The sequence below is a fragment of the Schistocerca gregaria genome, chromosome 2 (genome assembly GCF_023897955.1).
Source record: "Schistocerca gregaria isolate iqSchGreg1 chromosome 2, iqSchGreg1.2, whole genome shotgun sequence".
NCBI lineage: Eukaryota > Metazoa > Arthropoda > Insecta > Orthoptera > Acrididae > Schistocerca > Schistocerca gregaria.
The window spans coordinates 243,201,205-243,223,153 of record NC_064921.1 but is presented as its reverse complement, the minus strand read 5'-3'; the positions used below and the strand labels follow the sequence as shown (position 1 = coordinate 243,223,153).

Below are 21,949 nucleotides of genomic sequence, written 5' to 3'. Positions count from 1 at the left end.
TCTTTGGCGACGCTGTTTCTTTTTTTTTTTTCTTTTATTTTTCTTTTTTAATAAATTTTAACTTTACAATACCCTGGGCTTCTTTTGCCATGTACCTACATGTCCAGGCGAACTATTAGGCAAGACACTCATCTACAATTCCCCTGCATCTAGTTCATCATCTCAATCACTCAATCACTGTATCAGACATTTTTCATTGTTCTGACCAACTCTAGGTGAGGGGACGAGGATGATGCATGTCACCCAGATAAGAACATCAATTCCACCATAAAAGATATTATCATCACAGAATCAAACAAGTAACTCAGGATAGGTGGTGTTCCCAACTACTCACCTTGTCCCGCTACCTAGGGGCCAGAATGCCTTTCTCAGCAACATCAGATAGCTCCACTGTCACATCTTTCACAATGTGACCATCCTTGAAATGATGATGATGATAATGCATGTGGCTAGGCTGGGAGCCCCACTTACAGGGAGCACAGCTGCTTGGTGCAACTTTTTTTAGTTTGGCGACTTGCGTGTAGATGGGGCTGAAATTAAGATGAAGACAACACAACATCCAGTCCACAAGTAGAGAAAATCTCCGATCCAACCAGGAATCAAAATCTAGGCCCCTCGCATGGCATTCCACTGCGCTGACCACTCAGCTATGGAGGCAGACCATCCTTGTGGTGCATTGCTGGAACCTGCCTGTCCTCTACTGGATTAGACTACAGGTTGCTATACGGACTATTAATTGTCATGATTAAAATAACTTTGCAAAGACTTACAGAGTTTCTGGTATTTTTATTCCACCATCAAGCTTGCTAGCTCACGCCGACCCTAATTGTTCATGTTTTGTGCATTTTAACCTATACTGTCTTGTTTAAGTAATAATAGCTGTATACATTGACACAAAAAAACCAAACAAGTGCGTCCAAATGTTTGTAACACTTTAATTGTTTTTCCCTAATAACTTGTTTTCTAAATAACTAAGGTGTTTTGTATGGGCCAGGATAGATATTAACAAAACACAATTTTATCTTTAGTAACCTTAAACATCTTTTACTGAATCGATATGCATTTTACAGATTGCAAATGAATCTCTTATATACATTTGATACAAGATATTAATGACGCCTCTTAGATTTCTTCTTACGATATTTCTTTTTCTTTTTCTCTTGCAACATTCTGGCTTTCAAGATCTGTTCAGGTTTCTTGAGCTCTGATCGTCTCATTTTTTCTTGTACCTTCATATTGTGACGACCCCAGTGAGTGCTCGGAACAGCTTTCAGTCCTGGAAAAAAAGGAATGTTCATGGTAATACTAAACATATGCAAATTTACATACTCAATTTATATAAATAAGTCCACAAAGCATATCAAGTGTCATTCCACACACCTTTAGTAGGCCTACTTTTGGAATCTTCATCTGTGTCATCATCATGTTCATCCTGCTGAGATATTTTGCTTCTCTCTTTCCACTGCAAGTACCTGTTGCTTTTATATGTTGCGGGTATCCAGGCTCCAGATTCGGTGCGTATCTTGCCAGCTTTTGTTCCCTGATTAAAACAAAAAAGGAGAAAGGTAGTGAAACTAGCTGGAAAGTGCCTGTGAAAAACGTGTATTAGGGAATTAAATCATTATAATGAAAAGCTGGATGACAATCCCAGTGAAAAATGATGAATTTACATATCATAAAGAACTGATTATCATGTTGTATAGTACAGTAAAGTTGTTATATTAATTGTGATTTGGAAGGTGCAAACTACATCTGAGCAGAATTTTTTTTTTTACACAATGGATCTTACTACTAAAGCTTTAACAAGTATCAGTACAATTTAATTAGGATTCCTAATACATCATTGTGTCCAAGTGATCTGCCCTTCCATGTTTTAACCTTCCCCAATCCTCTTTCCTCCCTGAAGAAGGAACTAATAACTATAAAAGCTAGGGTAGTGGGTAGTGTTGTCACTTTCACCTCATGATGGGAAAAAACTGGCCAGCAGTTCCATTTCACAAACCTTAAGATTTGTCTGCTGAGAACAGACTTCTTGTCCTTATTCAAAGATCACAATTGCCGCCCCCCTCTCCCCCCCCCCCCCTTCCCGTTCACCTGACCCTTCTTCTTCCCTCAGTATTCCACACCTCCGATCTGCACTGTTTCTCACACCCCCATTTCTTCTCTCTTCTACAACATATCAGCTATCTCCTTGGAACCTTCCCCCGTCTCTTCATTCTATCTGTAAACTTCCCTTGGTCTTCTCCCCCTATTCTTGACTTCTCTGTACCTCTCAGTGTGATCTGTTTCTAGCTTCCACTTGTCCATTTCTCCCTCTTACCATTCCACAACCCTCACCAACCTGTATCATCCACTCTTCCAGAATCACTATTCACTGCTCATCCTACTAGGCAACAGCAGTGTGTGTGTGTGTGTGTGTGTGTGTGTGTGTGTGTGTGTGTGTGTGTGGAGAGGCAGTGGGGGGCACAGAATACAAAGTCTAATGATCGAATCATATAGGAAGAATATAATAAACCTGCCTGCTGCGAAACACTGCAAATTGTTAAGTCCTGTGGTCATAAATGTGCAGGATCTGTGAGGACAACACAGTTCCCAGAACAACTGTACAAACTATTTCTTGAAAAGGAGGGGGTAGTAAAGATAGCTGTACTTGGAATAGTAGTAGTCGTCGCCATGGTGGGGGGCTGGTGATGGAGGAGGAGGAGGAGGAGGAGGAGGAGGAGGAGGAGGAGGTGGTGGTGGTGGTGGTGGTGGTGCTGTTGCTGATGAAGATGAAGAAAAGTGGTACCTACTGCAATCCAAATACAGAACACTCCAGTGGACACATCATCTGTGTCCATTACTGGTGTGTACACTGTTAGCAGTTTAGCCACAGATCCATATTCGTTCATCCTGGCTACCCGTTTCCCAAGCTCAGAAGTCATCTTTGGAATACTGATGTGCCACCAAAGACAGCAGCATTAGTTCTACTGAATTATATTTACAGACACATTTGTGTGACTTATCAAATTTAACATTGCTTTTATCACTGTGATTCAGCCATTGGCCTCTGGATTTGTCCTCTTGACACTTACACGAGGCAACCATGTCTTATCATTGGAGTCAAACGATTGCATGAACACTAGATCAAGTGCATGGAGGTTCAAGCGAGCCAACAGAAAAATCCTACTGGTTCTTGTAGAATTATAATAGCTGAAATATTAATCATGTCAATCTCAAGTAGCAATTAAATTTATCCCACAAAAAAGGCTCTATCTTTGCAGCATCACAACTAGGGTCAAGAGTGCCCCTGGTAAGATTTCAATCACTGATGCTGATGCTACTGATGTACATGTGAATGTGTCAATACAACACAAACATTAAAAAGCGTCTTCACAGAAATTAACTTCCTAAATATGTAAAACTGCAATCTATATCGCAAAACAATTTCATATATCAAACTTTCAACTAGCAAAGGACAGGAGACACTGGGAACCCACCACTATTAGGAAAAAAGTTAAGGTATCCATTGTTGGTCACTTCCTTTAGAATTTATTCAAGTATCTCGAATTGCTAATAGTACACTGTATATCAGAATAAACTATAGTGTCCCCTTGCATGGGCAAAAGTGTAACCAACCCTATTGATGATGTAAATAAAATAGAAAGAAACTTCCACATGGGAAAAATATATTAAAAACAAAGATTCCAAGACTTACCAAGCGGGAAAGCGCCGGCAGACAGGCACATGAACAAAACACACAAACACACACGCAGAATTAAGGGTTTCGCAACTGGCAGTTGCTTCGTCAGGAAAGAGGGAAGGAGAGGGAAAAATGAAAGGATGTGGGTTTTAAGGGAGAGGGTAAGGAGTCATTCCAATCCCGGGAGCGGAAAGACTTCCCTTAGGGGAAAAAAAAAAGGACAGGTGTACACTCGCACACACATACACACATATCCATCCGCACATACACAGACACAAGCAGACATATTTAAAGGCAAAGAGTAATTCTGCGTGTGTGTTTGTGTGTTTTGTTCATGTGCCTGTCTGCCGGCGCTTTCCCGCTTGGTAAGTCTTGGAATCTTTGTTTTTAATATATTCAACCCTATTGATGACTTTGAATCCATCTGTGTAGATGTGTACCGAATTAGAAGAATTGTGGAGGAGAAGGGGAAACAGCAACCTTCTTGGGGCCACAAAAGAGGTCCATTTGTATCACAGACAGGGCACAAACCATGGGTGGTGGTGTTGGTGGTGGTGGAGAGGGGAGGTTTTCAGGGGGAGCTCTAGGAACACAGAATAAAAGAGGCTGTTGGAGGTCCTTCAGTAGAGTACCGAGTCATATCCAGTTGGTCTTCCCAGTTTTGGGCAACACGCCAACAGTATGTGCTGTTAGTTGTGGAACAGAGTCAAGTGGCATGGGTGAGTATGCATCTGACTGATTCTGACTGTGTACTTTGCCAGAAGCTGTTGTCATCTAACCCGCAGGAATGTGACACCAGCTTCTGCCATGAGGCTGTTAACAGGCCGCTGTTGCCAAGCGCACACCAGTGTGGTGAACAGCGTCCAGCAAGTTCATTATGGTCGGTGCTGCTGACCTATAGGCGTAACATCCATAGTCCAAATGGGATAAAATCAGAGCTTTGTAAAACCTCAGACGAACAGTGTGGTCTGCACCTCGTGCAGAGTTACTAAGAAAACAGAGAGCGCTTAGCTTCTTCCTGCAAGTTGCCTTGAGCCGGTAGACATGTCGCAGTCGAGTTAGTTTGTTTATGTAGGAATTCTAAAAGTTTCAACAACTTCAAGTAACTGGTCACCAAGATAAATTTCTGGGTGCGGGTGTAGAGTCCAGAGTTGGCAAAAATGCACAACTTGTGACTTTGCAGGAGAAAATTGATAGCTGTGATTCAGAACCCAGTCATAAACTCTCCACACAGCCCCCCCGAAGTTGGCATTCAGTGGTGCACAATGATGCAGAGGTATAATACGGGGACAGATCATCCATACACAGTGACGGAGAGACTGTGAGGCCCACTCCATTTACAACACCATTGATGGCAATAACAAACAGCATTACACTTAGAACATGCTGCCAGTTTCCTGCACATATTGGGTGCTCCGAGTCGAACCTATCCAGACCCGAAAAAGTCGTGGAGATAGTATTCTGGATAAGAATAAGTTAACTGCACCAGAAACCCCAATCATGTATTGTATGTAGGGTTTCATGTCACCCAGTGTTGTATGCCTTCTGTAGGTCAAAGAACACAGCAATCAAATGTTTGCAATGTGCGAAAGCACTGTGTACTGCAGATTCCACATGAACCAGATGATCTGTGTTGGACTGGAAAGCCCGAAAGCCACTTTTGAATCATGATATATGCCCTCCGGCTTCAAGGCACCAACAAAGATGGTGGTTGACCATTCATTTGAGTAGCTTACACAGCCCATTCATCAGAGACATTGGCCAAGAGTTAGTTAAAATGTGTGGGACCAGGAATTATTATTATACCTTCCTGCCAATGGGAGGGGAATTCTCCTTCCCACCAAATATGATTAAAAAGCCAGAGGATACTTTGCACACCGTCAGCACAAAGATGTTTGAGAATTTGGTTGTGGATTTTGATGAGTCCAGGGGCCGTATCTCGACTCATTGCAAAGTGCTGATTCACAAAAAGGGATGTTGTATGACAGAAAGCCATGTGCATGCCAGGATAATGGGCAGCACTCAATAAGGTGTTTCCAGGTCAGGAAATGAGGACGGTAATTACTGCATGCTAACATTTGAGCAAAGTGTACCACAAAACGTTCAGTAAGTACCAAGGAATCAATGCAAATTTTACCTTTGAAAAGGATGCCAGGAATCGCTGTGGGTGGTGGAAGGCCACAAATGCTGTGGAGTGTAGTCCATACTTGAAACGATGGGGTGCAGGATCACATAAATGATACACATTGCTCCCAACATGCCTGCTTCCTTTTCTTTATTAAAAACCACTCTTTCACCAGGAGTCTCTTGAATACTATTAAATTATCAATAGAGGGATGGCGCTTGTGCTGTTAAAGCACCCTGTGGTATTCCCTGACAGCTGTGGTTATATCTTCAGACCACCATGGAACCAGCGATCGCCAGGATGAGCCAGAGGAGTACATTATCACTACTGCTGCAGCATGAATAATAGTATCAGTAGTATCCCACACTGCTTCATTGATATCAGTCTTAAGACTGGCTGCAAAAGTGGCAGTAGATGAGAAAGCCTGCCCGTCAGCTTTCTGTGGCGACCAAAGTGGAGCCTGTTCCAGATGTCTGTGAGTGGAGAGGGAGAGAACGATAGGAAAATAGTAGTCGTCACAAATATTGCCATGGATGCGCAACTGAATCAGGGGTAAGATATGGGGGCTGTAAACTGTAAGATCAATAGTTGAGTATGTTCTGAGGGTCGCACTGAAATGTGTTGCAGCTCCAGAGTTTAGTAGGCAGACATCCCATTCCGAAAGGTGTTGGGCATTGAAGTGCCTCAATAAGAGTAAGAGGGGAGGTAGCTGTGCCACTAACTCTTAACATCTCATGATACTGGAAAGGTCTGTCTGGGTGTCGATTAACATTACCTATTGTCATCCAAACTGACACGTAGACACCAATGGGCACAGCCTCTAGTGTAGTGGGTGGGCCAACTGCTCCCTGGAAGTATCAGAGCATATGAGGGTACAGACCCTACCGCACGCTCTCTCGACATTAACATGATTGGGACAGTAGGGATTGTAGTTTTTCAGAGCAGGGAGGTGTGTTGTTGTTTTCGGAAGTACTATGCCAATTATGGAGTACATAGCCACGATAGAGTTTGGGCAGATGGCGAAGGAAGCCAATACAGTTCCATTCAAGAAGCGATTGAGTAAACATGGGTGTCATTACTTCGCTACCAGGTCATAATCCACCTGATTCTGTGATCTGTCACAAGTGTGCGTAGGCTCGACCACTACAGGGATGGGAAGCAGATCATCCAAAGCCTCAGAAAGTTGTTTACTTTCCTGCTTATCCTTGTGAGACTTTGATTTCTGTGAAGATTTCTCCCATTTTATCTGCTGGGAGCAAAGAGGACAGTAGTTTTCTTTGGCCCACAGCCTGTGGCTACTGGTCCTTGTCTTGAGAGGGGGGCATCTTGACAGGTGTCCTTATCCCTAAGGCCAGAGGAGACTAGCTATCTCTGGCTGCATCAATGGTGTGGAAACCACTGGTGCTATAGGTGTAGGGGGCAAGGGAGCTGACATACCCTCCCCCAACTGTACGGCAGGCCCTGGGATACAACCAGGGGCACAAGGCATTGAGCGAGGCCTTGTCATCTTGTGATGTATCGACTGTGACACAACAGTCACAAAATTTGACACCATATCAGTCAGATGAAGTCTTTCAATCTTTTTTTCGCATCTTGATAAGACTGGCGGTCAAGCATCTTATATTCTTGAATTTACTTCTCCCTCTTGAATACTGTGAACTGCGGTGAATGAGGAGGGTGCAGTTCCAGACATTCGACACGTTGAGGGGGCTGGTCACAAGGGCTGCCCTCATGGGACACTCGTCCACATGCCCTACAGATATCCTCATTAGACCAGCAGGACGACACACGCCCAAGCCTTTAGCACCAAAACCATTTTCATCGGAACAGGAAAATAAGGCCCGACATGACTCCTTTAAACCAAGGCCTTAACCTTCTCAGGCAAAATGCTGCTGTCGAAGGCTAGGATAAAAGCTCCAATGTTCACTCTGTTATCCTTGGGTGCCTTCTGGACGCAGCGAATGAAACAGACTTCATGCCGTGCCAGATTAGTATGCAGCTCTTCACCTCAATCTGCCAACGGCCTTATCAAAGAGGGCAGAGGATCTGATAAAGGTTCAGGGCACACTCTTGTCCTTTGGGTGGGAAACTGCCCCTAAAGGCAGAAGAATCAGCAATGATAAACGGCATAAGGCTGCAAAAGTCAATGGAAACAACTGCATTAAGGACCCATATTGTGTATCAACAGGACATGTGGCCTGTAACGAAAAAGTGTCATAATGATTTCTCCATTGGCAAAAGATTTTACAATAGTCCCCCATTTAGATTTCTGGGAGGGGACTGCCGAGTGGGAGGTTACCATGAGAGAAAGACAGAATAATTAATTGAAAGACAACATTCTATGAGTCACAGGGTGGAATGCCAGAAGCTTGAGCATGACAGGGAGGCTACAAAATCTGAAAATGGGAATGCAAGGGCTCAATCTAGTTATAGTAGGGGTAAGTGAAGAGGAATGGAAAGACAACAAGTATTTCTGGTCAGATGAGTATAGAATAATATCAACAGCAGTAGAAAATGGTAAACGAGAGTAGGATTCATTATGAATAGTTAGACAGGGCAGAGAGTGTGTTATTGTGAACAATTCACTGATGCGTTTATTCTTATCAAAAATGACAGAAAACCAACACTGACAACGATGGATCAGGTATACATGCCGACATCACAACCTGATGAGATAGAGGAAGTATATGAGCACATTGAAGAGTAATACAATACACAAAGAGAGATGAAAGTCTAAAGCCATGGGGGACTGGAATGCAGTTGAAGGCGAAGGAGAAGAAGAAAAGGTTACAGAAAAGTATGGGCTTGGGACAGGAATGAGAGAATAGAAAGATTGAGTGCTATAATAAATTTTAGCTAGTAATAGCGAATACTATGTTCCAGAATCACAAGAGGTGGTGGTACACTTGGAAAAGGCCAAGTGATACAGGAAGATTTCAGTTAGATTGCACCAGGGTCAGACAGAGATTCCGAAATCAGATACTGGTTTGTAAGGCTTACCCAGAAGCAGGTATAGACTCAGATCACAATTTAGTAGCGATGAAGAGTAGGTTGAAGTTTAAGAGATTAGTCAGGAAGAATCAATATGCAAAGAAGTGGGATACGGAAGTACCAAGGAATGATGAGACTTGTTTGAAGTTCTCTAAAGCTGTAGATAAATCAATAAGGAATAGCTCAGTAGGCAGTACAGTTGGAAGAGGAATGGACATTTCTAAAATGGGTAATCATAGAAGTTGGAAAGAAAAACAAAGGCACAAGGAAAGTAACTGCAAAGAAACCATGGGTAACAGAAGAAATATTTCAGCTGATCAATGAAAGAAGAAAGTACAAAAATGTTCAGGGGAATGCAGGAATACAGAAATACAAATCACTGAAGAATGAAATAAAGAGGAGGTGCAGGGAAGCTAAGACAAAATGCTGCATGAAAAATGAGAAGAAATAAAAAAAGAAATGATTGTCGGAAGGACTGACTCAGCATATAGGAAAGTCAAAATGACCTTCGATGAAATTAAAAGCAAGGGTGGTAACAAAGAATGCAATGGGAATTCCATTACTAAATGCAAAGGGGAGAGCTGATAGGTGGAAAGTGTACTTTGATAACCCTCTATGACGGGGAAGATTTGTCTGATGTGACAGAAGAAGAGACAGGAGTGGATTTAGAAGAGATAGCAAATCCAGTATTAGAATCAGAATTTAAGAGAGCTTTGTAGGAATTAACATCTAGTAAGTCAGAAGGGATAGATAACATTTCATCAGAATTTCTAAAAGCATTGTGGGAAGTTGCAACAAAATGACTATTCACGCTGGTATGTAAAATGTACAAGCCTGGCAACATACCATCTGAGTTTCAGAGAAATACCTTCCACGCAATATCAAAGACTGCAAGAGCTAACAAATGTGAGAATTACTGCACAATCAGCGTAATAGCTCATGTACCCAAGTTGCTGAGCAAAATAATACGCAGAAGAACGGAAAAGAAAATTGAAGATGTGTTACATGACAATCAATTTGGCTTTAGGAGAGGTAAGGGCACCAGAGAGGAAATTCTGACCTTGCTGTTGATAATGGAAGCAAGACTAAAGAAAAGTCAAGACACTTTCATAGGAAACTTACTGGCAGATTAAAACTGTGTGCCCGACCGAGACTCGAACTCGGGACCTTTGTCTTCCGCGGGCAAGTTCTCTACCAACCGAGCGACCAAAGCACGACTCACGCCCGGTACTCACAGCTTTACTTCTGCCAGTATCCGTCTCCTACCTTCCAAACTTTACAGAAGCTCTCCTGCAAACCTTGCAGAACTAGCACTCCTGAAAGAAAGGATTCTGCGGAGACATGGCTTAGCCACAGCCTGGGGGATGTTTCCAGAATGAGATTTTCACTCTGCAGCGGAGTGTGCGCTGATATGAAACTTCCTGGCAGATTAAAACTGTGTCCCCGACTGAGACTCGAACTCAGGACCTTTGCCTTTCGCGGGCAAGTGCTCTACCAACCGAGCGACCGAAGCACGACTCACGCCCGGTACTCACAGCTTTACTTCTACCAGTATCCGTCTCCTACCTTCCAAACTTTACAGAAGCTCTCCTGGGAAAGGCAAAGGTGCCGAGTTCGAGTCTCGGTCGGGCACACAGTTTTAATCTGCCAGTAAGTTTCATATCAGCGCACACTCCGCTGCGCAGTGAAAATCTCATTCTGGAAACATCCCCCAGGCTGTGGCTAAGCCATGTCTCCGCAGTATCCTTTCTTTCAGGAGTGCTAGTTCTGCAAGGGTCGCAGGAGAGCTTCTGTAAAGTTTGGAAGGTAGGAGACGGATACTGGCAGAAGTAAAGCTGTGAGTACCGGGCGTGAGTTGTGCTTTGGTAGCTCAGTTGGTAGAGCACTTGCCCGCGAAAGGCAAAGGTTCCGAGTTCGAGTCTCGGTCGGGCACACGGTTTTAATCTGCCAGGAAGTTTCATATCAGCGCACACTCCGCTGCAGAGTGAAAATCTCATTCTGGGCACTTTCATAGGATTTGTTCACCTGGAAAAAGGGTTTGACAATGTAAAATGGTGCGAGATGTTTGAAATCCTGAGAAAAATAGGAGTAAGGTGTACGGAGCAACAGGTAATATACAATATGTACCAGAGCCAAGAGGGAATAATAAGAGTGGATGACCAAAAACAAAGTGCTCACATTAAAAACTGTGTAAGACAAGGATGTAGTCTTTCACCCATACTGTTCAATCTATACATTGAAGCAGCAATGATGGAAATAAAAGAAAGGTTCAGGAGTGGAATTAAGATTCGAGGTGAAAGTATATCAATGATAAGATTCACTGATAGTATTGCTATCCTGAGTGTAAGTGAAGAAGAATTACAGATCTGCTGAATAGAATGAACGGCCTAATGAGTACAGATTTTGGACTGAGAGAAAATCGAAGAAAGACAAAAGTAATAAGAAATAGCAGAAATGAGACAGCAAGAAAATTAACATCAGCATTGGTTGTCATGAAGTAGATGACATTAAGTTTTGATGTGGTATCCCTGTTCACTAGGATGCCACTGGAAGACTCATTGGAAGTAACTGAGGAGAATTCTGATAATGCTCTGTTGGACCTGTTTGTGCACATACTGGCCTCAACTTATTTTCTGTATGGGAGCCAATATTACGAACAGATAGAAGGTGTAGCCACGGGCAGTGCTCACCAATATGTTCATGGAGAGATTAAAAGAGGAAGCATTAGAGACTGCTAGATATAAATCCACAAGCTTTTTCAGGTATGCGGATGATACCTTTTTGATCTGGCCTCTTGGTGGGGATGGACACAATGAGTTTTTTTGATCACCTTGACTAATGCCACTCAAATATTAAGTTCACCATTGAACTGGGAAAGGTGGGCAGCTACAATTTCTGGATAGTCTAGCCAAAGTGAGAGCAGGTGGGTAATTTGACCACAGTATGTACTGCAAACCTACACACACTGATTTACACCTGCAAGCCATCAGCTGTCATCATGCACTGCAGAAGCATGGAGTTCTAAAACATTGGTATACAGGGCACACAACTTCTCAGATGCACATAGCTTGATAGTAGAAATAGATCATCTATGATCAGTGTTCCCAAAAATGGATACACAGCCTTACATATTCAGAAGATCCTTCAACCAGCCACTCTGACACATGATAAAGAAGAACAAGATGGGGCAAAGACTTGCCCCATCTGGTATCTATTTCTGCCACTATCAGCAGGATTCTCAGGAAGCATAATGTAATGTGCATGTTCTGTCCACCTATCAGAATAAGTGGACTATTAGGAAATGTAAAAGATGACTTGGGACTATGAAAATCAGGAATTTATAATATACCCTGCCAATGGGGCAGGTCATACAGTGGCTAGGCAACTAGACAAGGGGAGCAGCAGCAGAACTCCACAAAAAGAAAACTGTGGGTGTGGACATGGGGAACGAACCCCAGACAGAGCACTAATTGCACCAAACCAAAGATGGAACATCGCAGGACACTTTTAGTTGGAGTGAATTGCAATGGGAATATCTAGAACCACACTGGACTGAAAATGGAATGCTAGTGCACAGGCTGGTGCACTGTTCTGAAGGGTCCAGGTTCAATTCCCGGCTGGGTCGGAGATTTTCTCTGCTCAGGGACTGGGTGTTGTGTTGTCCTAATCATCATCATTTCATCCCCATCGACGCGAAAGTCACCTAAGTAGCGTCAAATCGAAAGACTTGCACCAGGCGAACGGTCTACCTGATGGGAGGCCCTCGCCACACGACATTTCATTTCATTTACACATTCAATATCCCCCGTTAGTCCTGCATAGTATGGATCCCACATACTTGAGTAATATTCTAAGATGGGTCGCACAAGTATTTTGTAAGCAATTTCCTTTGCAAACAGATTACATTTTCCTAGTATTCCACCAACGAACTGAGGTCTGTCAGCTGTTTTACCTATGATTGATCCTATGTGTTCATTTCATTTCATATGTCTACAAAGTGTTACACCCATGTATTTGTATGTGCTGATTTGTTCCAGTTGTGACTAACTGATACTGTAACCATGATGTAATATTTACAATTTACAGTTTCTGAACATTTCAAGCAAGTCTCAATCTTACCACCACTTTTAAATCTTATCAAGATCCACCTGCATATTTTTGCAGCTATTTTCAGACAGTACTTCATCAAATATAACTGCAACACCCATGGAAAGTCAGAAATTACTATTAATATTGTCTGCAAGATCATTAGCATGCAACAGGAGCAGCAATGGTGCCAACACACTTACCTGTTGCACGACTGAAGTTACATATACATCAGTCAATGACTCTCCATCCAAGGTAACATATTGTGTCTCCCCTACCAAGAAATCCCCAATTCAGTCACAAATTTTGCTTGGTAACCCCTGTGATCGTACTTTTGAAAATAAGCACAAGTGTGCTACTGAGTCAAATGCTTTTCAGAAATGGAGAAATACTACATCTTTCTGACTGCCTTGACCCAAGCTTTCAGGTTATCATATGAGAAAAGTGCAAGTTGGGTTTTAGAATCCATGCTGGCTGGCATGCAGGAGGACAGTTTGTTTGAGATACCTCATTAAATTTGACCTCAGAATACATTCTAAGGTTCTACAAGAAATGGATGTCAAGCATAATGGACACTGTTTTGCAGATATCTTCTGCTACCCTTCTTGTAGACAGGTGCAACTTGTGCTCCCTTACACCTATTGCATACTGTTTTTTGCTTCACGAATGTACTGTCGATTATGATTAAAAGAAAAGCTAACTCGGTCACAAATTCAGTATACAATCTATTAGGGGTTCCAGTGGGCCCTGGAGATTTGCTCAATTTTAGAAATTGCACCTGTTTATCAACATCACTGATACTAATATCCATATCACTTGTCTTTGCAGTGGTGCAACTATTAAATAAAAGTAATAACACTGGATTTTTATTAGTAAAGAAACATCTGGAAACAGAGTTCAGCATTCCTGCTTTTCTTTTCTTTGCTTTGTTTTGTTTTGCTACCGTCAATGCCCTATCTATAGCACTATGCTTTGTTTTACACTTATTATGCAGCAATAACTGTTTCTTTAGAAGTTCCTTTACAGTGATTATATACCATGGAAGATCTCTCTCTTCACAAACTGTTGTATTAAGTACGTATATAGCCACTCTATGGTCAACTGTTGTTCTAAGTGTGAGCCACAGTTCTTCTACATGCTTCTCTCAAGAGCTAAATGTTTCGAGTTCCTTAATGAGATATCACACTACTGGCCCATTATCTAGTTTGCTGAACATATAATAAATACTTCTACTTGTTTTAATAGCCCTTTGTACTTTGGCAATCATTTTTGTTACAATTGACTCATGGTCACTGACACCAGTTTCGAAGTGAACATGCTCAGAAACATTACACATTATTAGATCGAAGATACAGAGTTATTCTAAATGTTTGACACATTTTCAAAACTTCATATTTATTCACACACAAATCCACAATGAACAAGCTTTGTACCAATGAAATGAGGAAGTTCCAAATTCCCCCCCCCCCCCCCCCCCAATGTTTGATTTCAATTTAATAAATTTAATAATTTGTAATTAATTAATTTTTAATAATTATTGAATAATTAAAAATGTGATATGTGACACCAATTTTCAATGTGGCCATCGTTGGCTGCATGACAAACTTCGGTGCAGTAGCCAAACTCGTCCCACAAATGTGAAAGTGTATCTGCTGTTACTGAGTGTATGGCAGCAGTCATCCGGTTCCGCAGATCATTCAGAGTGGTTTGTACAGGCGGGATGTAAACAGCCTCCTTCACATAACCCAATAAGAAATAGTTGCAGGGTGTGAGATCAGGAGATCTCAGTGGCAAGAAATCCAGAGCCAAGTCCTTAAGTCCACTGCAACAAACCCAGCACTGAAGAAGGGTCATTCAGAAGGCCTCGTACATCATGGTGCCAATGAGGCAGAACTCCATCCTGTTGGAAAATAAAAGTCCTGGGAATCTTCCATAACTTGAGCGAACAGCCACTGTTCCAACATGTCCAGGTACATGATTCCCATTACAGTTCTTTCTGCAAAGAAAAATGGTCCATAAACCTTTGTACGGGATACAGCGCAGAACACGTTGATCTACAGTGAGTCTCTTTCGTGTTGCAATGGTGAATGCGGATTTTTCAGACGCCATATGCAAACATTGTGTCTATCAACTTTTTCCACTAAGGTGGAACATTCCTTCATCGCTGAAAGTTACACGCTGTAGAAATGCGTCATCCTCCATCTTTGCTAGCACATAACCAAAAATTGCGAGATGCTTCTCGTTGTCATTGGGATTGAGAGCCTCCACAAGCTGTAATCGGTAGAGCTTGTACAGCAAATGCCGTCTCAGAACTCTCCATACAGTTGGTTGGAGTATTTCAAGTTCTTGAGTGGCTCTATTGGTAGACTTGCTGGGATTGTGCACAAAACTTTCTTGAATCCATTGAACATCATATTCTGACACACGTGGTCGGCCTGTGCTTTTTCCTTTGTACACATTCGCAGTCTGTTTAAATTGCCTAAATCAATAGCTTATGGTTTTGCAAGTTGGTGATTGAAAGCCGGCCGGTTCTGAGACCATCACCATCTGCTCACTGCCGCCCACCAAAAACTTTGAAACTTCCTCTTTTCATTGGTATAAAGCTTGTTCATTTTGGATTTGTACTTGAATACATATGAATTTTTGAAAATAGGTCCATTATTTAGAATAATCCTGTATTTCCATAAAGAGAGCAGTTCTGAACAATCTGTTCTTGGTAGCTATCAGAGAAAGCATTTAGAAAAGTTTCACTGGACATCCTGTCACGCACACCACTCACAAAATTGCATTTTTCCTTTCTGACCACTGGATAATCAATGATGACAGTATGATTGAGGAACTTATGAACTAGCGAATTTAGATTTGAGGTAGATTTCAGTTGTATCTGAAGGTGTCTGGTGGTCAATAGAACAAGCCAATTACACCTTTCCCATCTTGGTGGAATTGGGGTTCTCAGTAAGGCAACAAGGATAGGCCATTATAAAGGAAAGGTGGGCCACTAAGAACCAGACCACAGGATACAGGTTATGATAATAATGTAATTGATGTCTGTTGTAATGAAATGTGAATGGATACAGTGTATTAAATTGAGCAATCATCATATATATGTTCGCAGCAGGGTAGTTGCTCTGATACACAAGAACAAAAAAGGGTTCAAAGAAGGTATGATACTGGTTATAAGGCATCATTACTTTTAATTGTTGAGAAATAACTGACAGAAAATTTCCATGAGTAATAATTTTACAAGTTGTGCCTTTCTGACACCTAATGTAAAATAGTGAAGGGTAAATAAAAATTATGTGAAACTAGCTCACACAGCCACACTTTGCTGTGGCTCAGTTTGCTTAAATCAAAAAGAAAGAAAATAGAAAGCACATGTTTCTAACATGCTTGATAATTGAATGTACACTCTCACCCACTTCCACCTGCTCTCTCTCTTTATTCCTCGCACCCTCTGGCATTGTCTCATTGACTCTCTTCCTAGCACTATACTGTCACTGTCAACTATGTTCCACTGCCAGTGTGTCCTATGTTTCTCTCAAAACACCACTGCCGCCTTTGCTCCTTGTCCCCTCCTCTCCCCTGTCTCTATCCATCACCCCCCTTTCTTTGTCCATCTCCTCCTCCTCCGTCCCCCTTCTCCTCACCCTCTCTCCACCTTCTCCTGCCCCTCTCTCTGTGTATATACTCCTTCCTGTTTTCTATGTCCATCTCCCCCCCCCCCCCCCATTTCTCTGACCTTGAGCCTTGTTTACTGATGTTGCAAATTCAGATTTGGTAATAGTTTCTAATCATGAACCAATAAGCCATAAGCACAACAACATTTCATTATTTTGTGCATTTCTGTGTGTGTATTTTATGAAGTATGTAGTCTATATGTATCTATACATTGATTACAGTAACGGTACAGCCTCCCCCAGAACTCATACGAAATGTCCGATACCACCTTTTTTTAAAAATATGCATCAGGGTAGTTACCGGACAATACAGTGCTTCCTAAGGCGTCATATGTGTGTCTTTATATGTATCATTCTGTCCTATTTGTTAAAAAACTTGATATTCATTGCGAAGGCAGGTGGACTGTTTTGGAAGGACGTGCCTTGTCTTAATTATTGGTGGATTGTTGTCATTGATAAAATTATAAGTAACTAATCAAGAAATTGAAGTAATAAGTCCTGAGCAATAAATAACTAGAGACTGCAGAGATGTTAGCATGAAAAATCAATGCTTCTAATTAACAAAATGGTAATCCAAAAAATCCTATAACAAAAGACCTCACTATCTTGAGAAACCACTTAAAAGTTATTACAAAGCAATTTATTTTAATTTGTTATTTATGTCTTCCTCTGCAATTAATATTCTTTTTAATTATATTTCTAATTAACTCTCCAATTGTTTACATCTAACAGTTTTCCAATTTCAGAATTTGAGGCTTTATTGGTGCATTTTATGTATGTAAGTACATAAAGTTCGAGCTCTGTACTACCATTGTATGTTAGTAACCAAACCCAAACTGTAATTAATTGCATAACTAAAATAATACAAGAGACATTATTGTAGTTTAAGTTCAGAATGATTTTCTTATGGAAAACTAAAGATATTACTAAAAAGATTTGTCATTCAATATTGTATTTTATACCTTATTTGGCAGTAACAACAGTTTCTTTAAGTTTCGTAAATTTTAACTGAAACATCAAAATTAATAATGCTTTATTTTTGAAGTTATTCTTAAAATTCTACATAAAGCAACGCTCCGACAAGTCAGTTTTCAAGTTCTTTCGGAAGTCTAAGAGATCAGTGAAGTCTGTCCATGTTTTGTTTACACAACGAGTGTGCAGTTCGGATGTCAATTAATGTGAATACATTTTGTGAAGCATGAAAATTTTGCATTCATTCATCAATGGACCAGGCAGAACAAACTTAAGTAACATTCAACACGAATCATTACAGTATTCTGCTGAATGCAAAAATATTTTTTTCCTCTTCGTGTTTGCAACACATTCTGAGACTTCGTTATTCGTCAAAGTTAAGCATTTTTCTGAAATATTCGTTGTAATTTACATGTAAGAGCACGCCTTCTCCAATTTCGTGACTTCCATATGTTCGAGAAATGAAAGATGAAATTACTGTGCATGAAACAACTGACAATGGCATTTATACTACCTCTTGTCACAAATAATTCACCATTTTTTTTTTTTTTTCAGAATACATAGTGATTTCCAAGAGTGTAGTCAGACAGGAACCTAACGTCACAACGTAAATTACTGCGAATGAGACTAGCAGCAATCATCTTTATACTTTAGCTTGTCACAAGTATTTATCTGTGGTTGAATTGTTAATAACAGTAGACAGATATGAAAGGTTTCCGCCACAATATTTTTAGACTATATCACCATATATGAAACATTTTGATTCAACAAGTGCATATTATAAACTACAATGAACTTCTATAGTTGCACTCACCACATGCTCTCGAAAGAGTGATTTTTTAAATTTTGTTTTTATGAACCAAATTGTTGATGTATCATATAGGGAAGTACGCTACTTCATCATTTGGATTTCTATGAGCGAGCTACAACCACATTCTATGCATCTTCTTATTCTTTGACACTCTCTTAAACAATTTTTTGGGTTCTTGGAGATGTGTTCTGTCTATGCAATTGATTGAAGGCAGTTTATTCCCATATGCATTTCACTTCTTTTATTTGTGAAGCATCATAACGAATTAAGGAAGCAAAACGCGTATGGCAATAAACAAACTACCTTCAACTAGTTGCATAAATTGAATTTTAAAGCAACTCAGGAATGACGTAAAACAAAAAAATGATGAATTTTTTGGGTGTTTCTATAGATGTATTTGTACAATGTGGTACTACACTCCATTAATAACTCATATTCCAAAACGTAAAATCCAAAACAAGACATCAATGTGAATAAGAATAAAATGTGACATTTACGACAGTTTCCAGAACACCGTGAATATTCTATCGTTATCATGCATTCGTGGAAGCCCATGGTCAGTGAAATTTAAACAGTATTACGTACTCTAACTGCACTTTTCGGTACTGTGAAGAATTGCATGCCTGTGTAGGTTGCTAGCCTCTTCAAGTTCGTGCCACTCTGGTGCTGCAGTGTGCACGTGTGGATCTGAGGCAGACTGCTTTTGATTGGTTGGCGCGAGGAGAACTGACAACAGCGTTTCAGTTCCCTGGGACCATTTGACATCACTTTTGAAATGCGTACTGAATAATGTTGGGGCTCTGTTTCAAAAACAAGACTGTTTAGTGAACTCGCGTACCAAACCGATCGGCAAAATGGCAGAAAGATACAGCATAGGGCCCCTGCTCCATACATCTTCCTACCACCACCTACTTCAGTCCAGTCACAAACATCATCTATCCCATCAAAGGTAGGGCCAACTGCGAAACCAGTCATGTGATCTACAAGCTAAGCTGCAACCACTGTGCTGCATTCTATGTGGATATGAAACAACTGCACCACCTAGTTTCTGAGCATGCCACCCAACACGACATTCTTCATTTCAGTGGCTGGTTCACAGCCTGTGCCATCTGGATCCTTCCCACCAACAGCAGTTTTTCTGAATTGCACATGTGGGAACTCTTCCTGCAATATATCCTACACTCCTGTAATCCTCCTTGCCTCAATCTTCATTAGTCTTTGTCCTTACCCATCTAGCCTCTTCCCTGTTCCCACTCCAGCACTATGCAGCCCTCTATTCCACCAACACACCTGTTCATTTGACTTCACTGCTTAACCGCTACACTCTCTCTCCCCCCTTCTCCTATCTAACCTCCCAACTGCACCTTGCTACCCTACCCTCTCTCCACCTTATCCCTGCATGCTCACACTATCAGCACTTTACTGTCCCCCATCGCTACCCTGCTATCCCTTCCCCTCCCCACCCCAGACTCCTCCTTACCTCCACCCAGTTGCCTCTCTCATCATGCAATGCTGCCCCCACCCAGTTGCCTCTCTCATCATGCAATGCTGCCCGCAGTCTGGCTTCAGCTGCCAGAGACTGTGTGTGTGTGTGTGTGTGTGTGTGTGTGTGTGTGTGTGTGTGTGTGTGTGTCTGTGTACAAAGGTTATCATTTCAAGTACATCACAAATTTTTGAGTTTCAATACATAATAGCAGAGACTGGATTTTTCTTTTTTTTAAATGTATGATTTCTTACCTGATCCACACCAACCATTTTCTTCTTCTTTCGATCCCAACGCATCAGTTTTTTCTGCAATTTCAGGGAATCTTCATTGTCTGCTGTCAAATCCAGCTGAAATTTTGATGCTTCTGACTGGAAGTTATTTACAGAAAGGCTGTAATAAAAAAATAAACAAATAAAAATTAACTAGTTATGAAAAGCACAAGAGCATTCATCATTAAGAGTTGCCAGTAAACCAGACGTGCATTACTGCACTGGCATAAGAATAGTACATGTCGAATGAACCTGAGATGCAGTAAAAAAAGTTTGGAGATTGTTCAGGGAAATTTTCTGGGCATTCTGTTACGAGAGACCCATGATACCTGGTGGTTCACTATGGAGTAATGACATACTACAATTTATTTGGTTTGTTACTGCAATTACCAATGTTTCAGTGAAAATGCAGCTACAACAATGGAAATGCCTGTAATATGCAATCATCAAAGTTTACAACAAAAAACAGAGGGATGCAACAACCTTTGGATGAAATAAGTACACTTTTATCACAGTGTGTTTGATCTGTTCTGTTGGTAATCTCAGAAATGAGTAGAGCTCTTTGTAGGAGGAAATGGCATTTCCCAGAAGAACCTTGCAAAACCCACAGACACACCAAAACTTAGTTGCTTGTTTCCTGTCCAGAAATGTAGTGCAGTGTGTGATACTTTACATCAATACTGTTCATGTGATTGTAGTTACCGATGATTGGCGCATAGAAACATGTAACAGAAGGAAGTATTCACAATATCTTTTGAGCTCTTGATATTTTTCTAGTAAAAGCACACACAATCACACAGACACCCAAATGTGCACTCCTGCAGTTGCAGCGAGACCGATTATCGATTATTGAGAGCAGTTTGCCTGGTCAGGTGGCGCTCCCTTACCCTAACTAATCTGGTCCTTCAAAATCATACAATCTAAGCACTCAAACCACACACCGTGGCCTCTACTCCTTTCACAAGATCCTTTTATTCTGGACAATAACTTTCTTGGTGCTATCACTGCAGTAGGAAGTCTTGCCCTTCGACAACTGGAACAGACTTTCCAACATCTCTGCATAGAAACATTACAACATGATCCCATCCCTTAAGTCCAGCAGCTTCTCAAGGCCATAGGTTCACCCCAAAATCTGACACCTCTCAAAACGGCAAACCCCTACGCTCCTATCTGTTACCTAGAACCAAAAGTTCACAACCCCAACGCATCATGTCTCCCACTTTGGCAAGGTACCATGCTCCCACAGAATTGACTTCTACCTTTGTTGATCAACATCTCCAAATTATTGTCCATAACCTCCCATCCTACATTCACAATACTATTCACTTCCTTCACCTCACCCTAATATTCCTTCCTTCACCACCTATCCACAGATTATCACCAGACTCCTTGCAGGTTACTGTGGATGCGACATCCCTACACACGAACATCTGCCATGTCCATGGCCTTGTGGATATGGAATACTGTATTTATCAACATCCACCTGAAACAAAACCCACCACCTCTTTCCTAGTACTCCTCACCAACCACATCCTGACCCACAATTATTTCACTTTCAAAGGCTGAATCTATAACAAATCCTTGGTAATGGCATGGGTACTCACATGGCAACATCCTATGCAAATGTATTTATGCGTCATCTGCACAAATCCTTCCTACTGAGTCAACACATAAAACCACTTGTCTGGTTCATGTTCATTAATAACATTTTCATGATCTGTAGTCATGCCAAGAATGATAACTTTGCTCTTTCCTCCATAACCTTAAATCCACTTTATCTGGACGTTATCAACTCAACAAGCCAGCTTCTTAGATGCCTGTCTCCACCTCTCAAATGGCTCCATAAATAC

At 41.3% G+C, this 21,949-nt stretch overlaps 1 protein-coding gene across 1 annotated transcript in view; it reads right to left on the bottom strand.

Moving 5' to 3' along the window:
• Positions 1 to 1,016: 1,016 nt before the first annotated feature.
• The window catches only part of LOC126336771 (ATP-dependent RNA helicase DDX54), a 128,738-nt gene continuing 107,805 nt past the window's right edge, over positions 1,017 to 21,949 (bottom strand). Inside the window, exons 13-15 of the mRNA XM_050000783.1 lie at positions 20,082 to 20,220; positions 1,381 to 1,540; positions 1,017 to 1,276 (exon numbers count right to left, since the gene is read on the bottom strand). Of these exons, the coding sequence (XP_049856740.1) occupies positions 1,110 to 1,276; positions 1,381 to 1,540; positions 20,082 to 20,220 (466 nt within the window). The 3' untranslated portion in view covers positions 1,017 to 1,109. The remainder of the gene's footprint in view (positions 1,277 to 1,380; positions 1,541 to 20,081; positions 20,221 to 21,949) is intronic.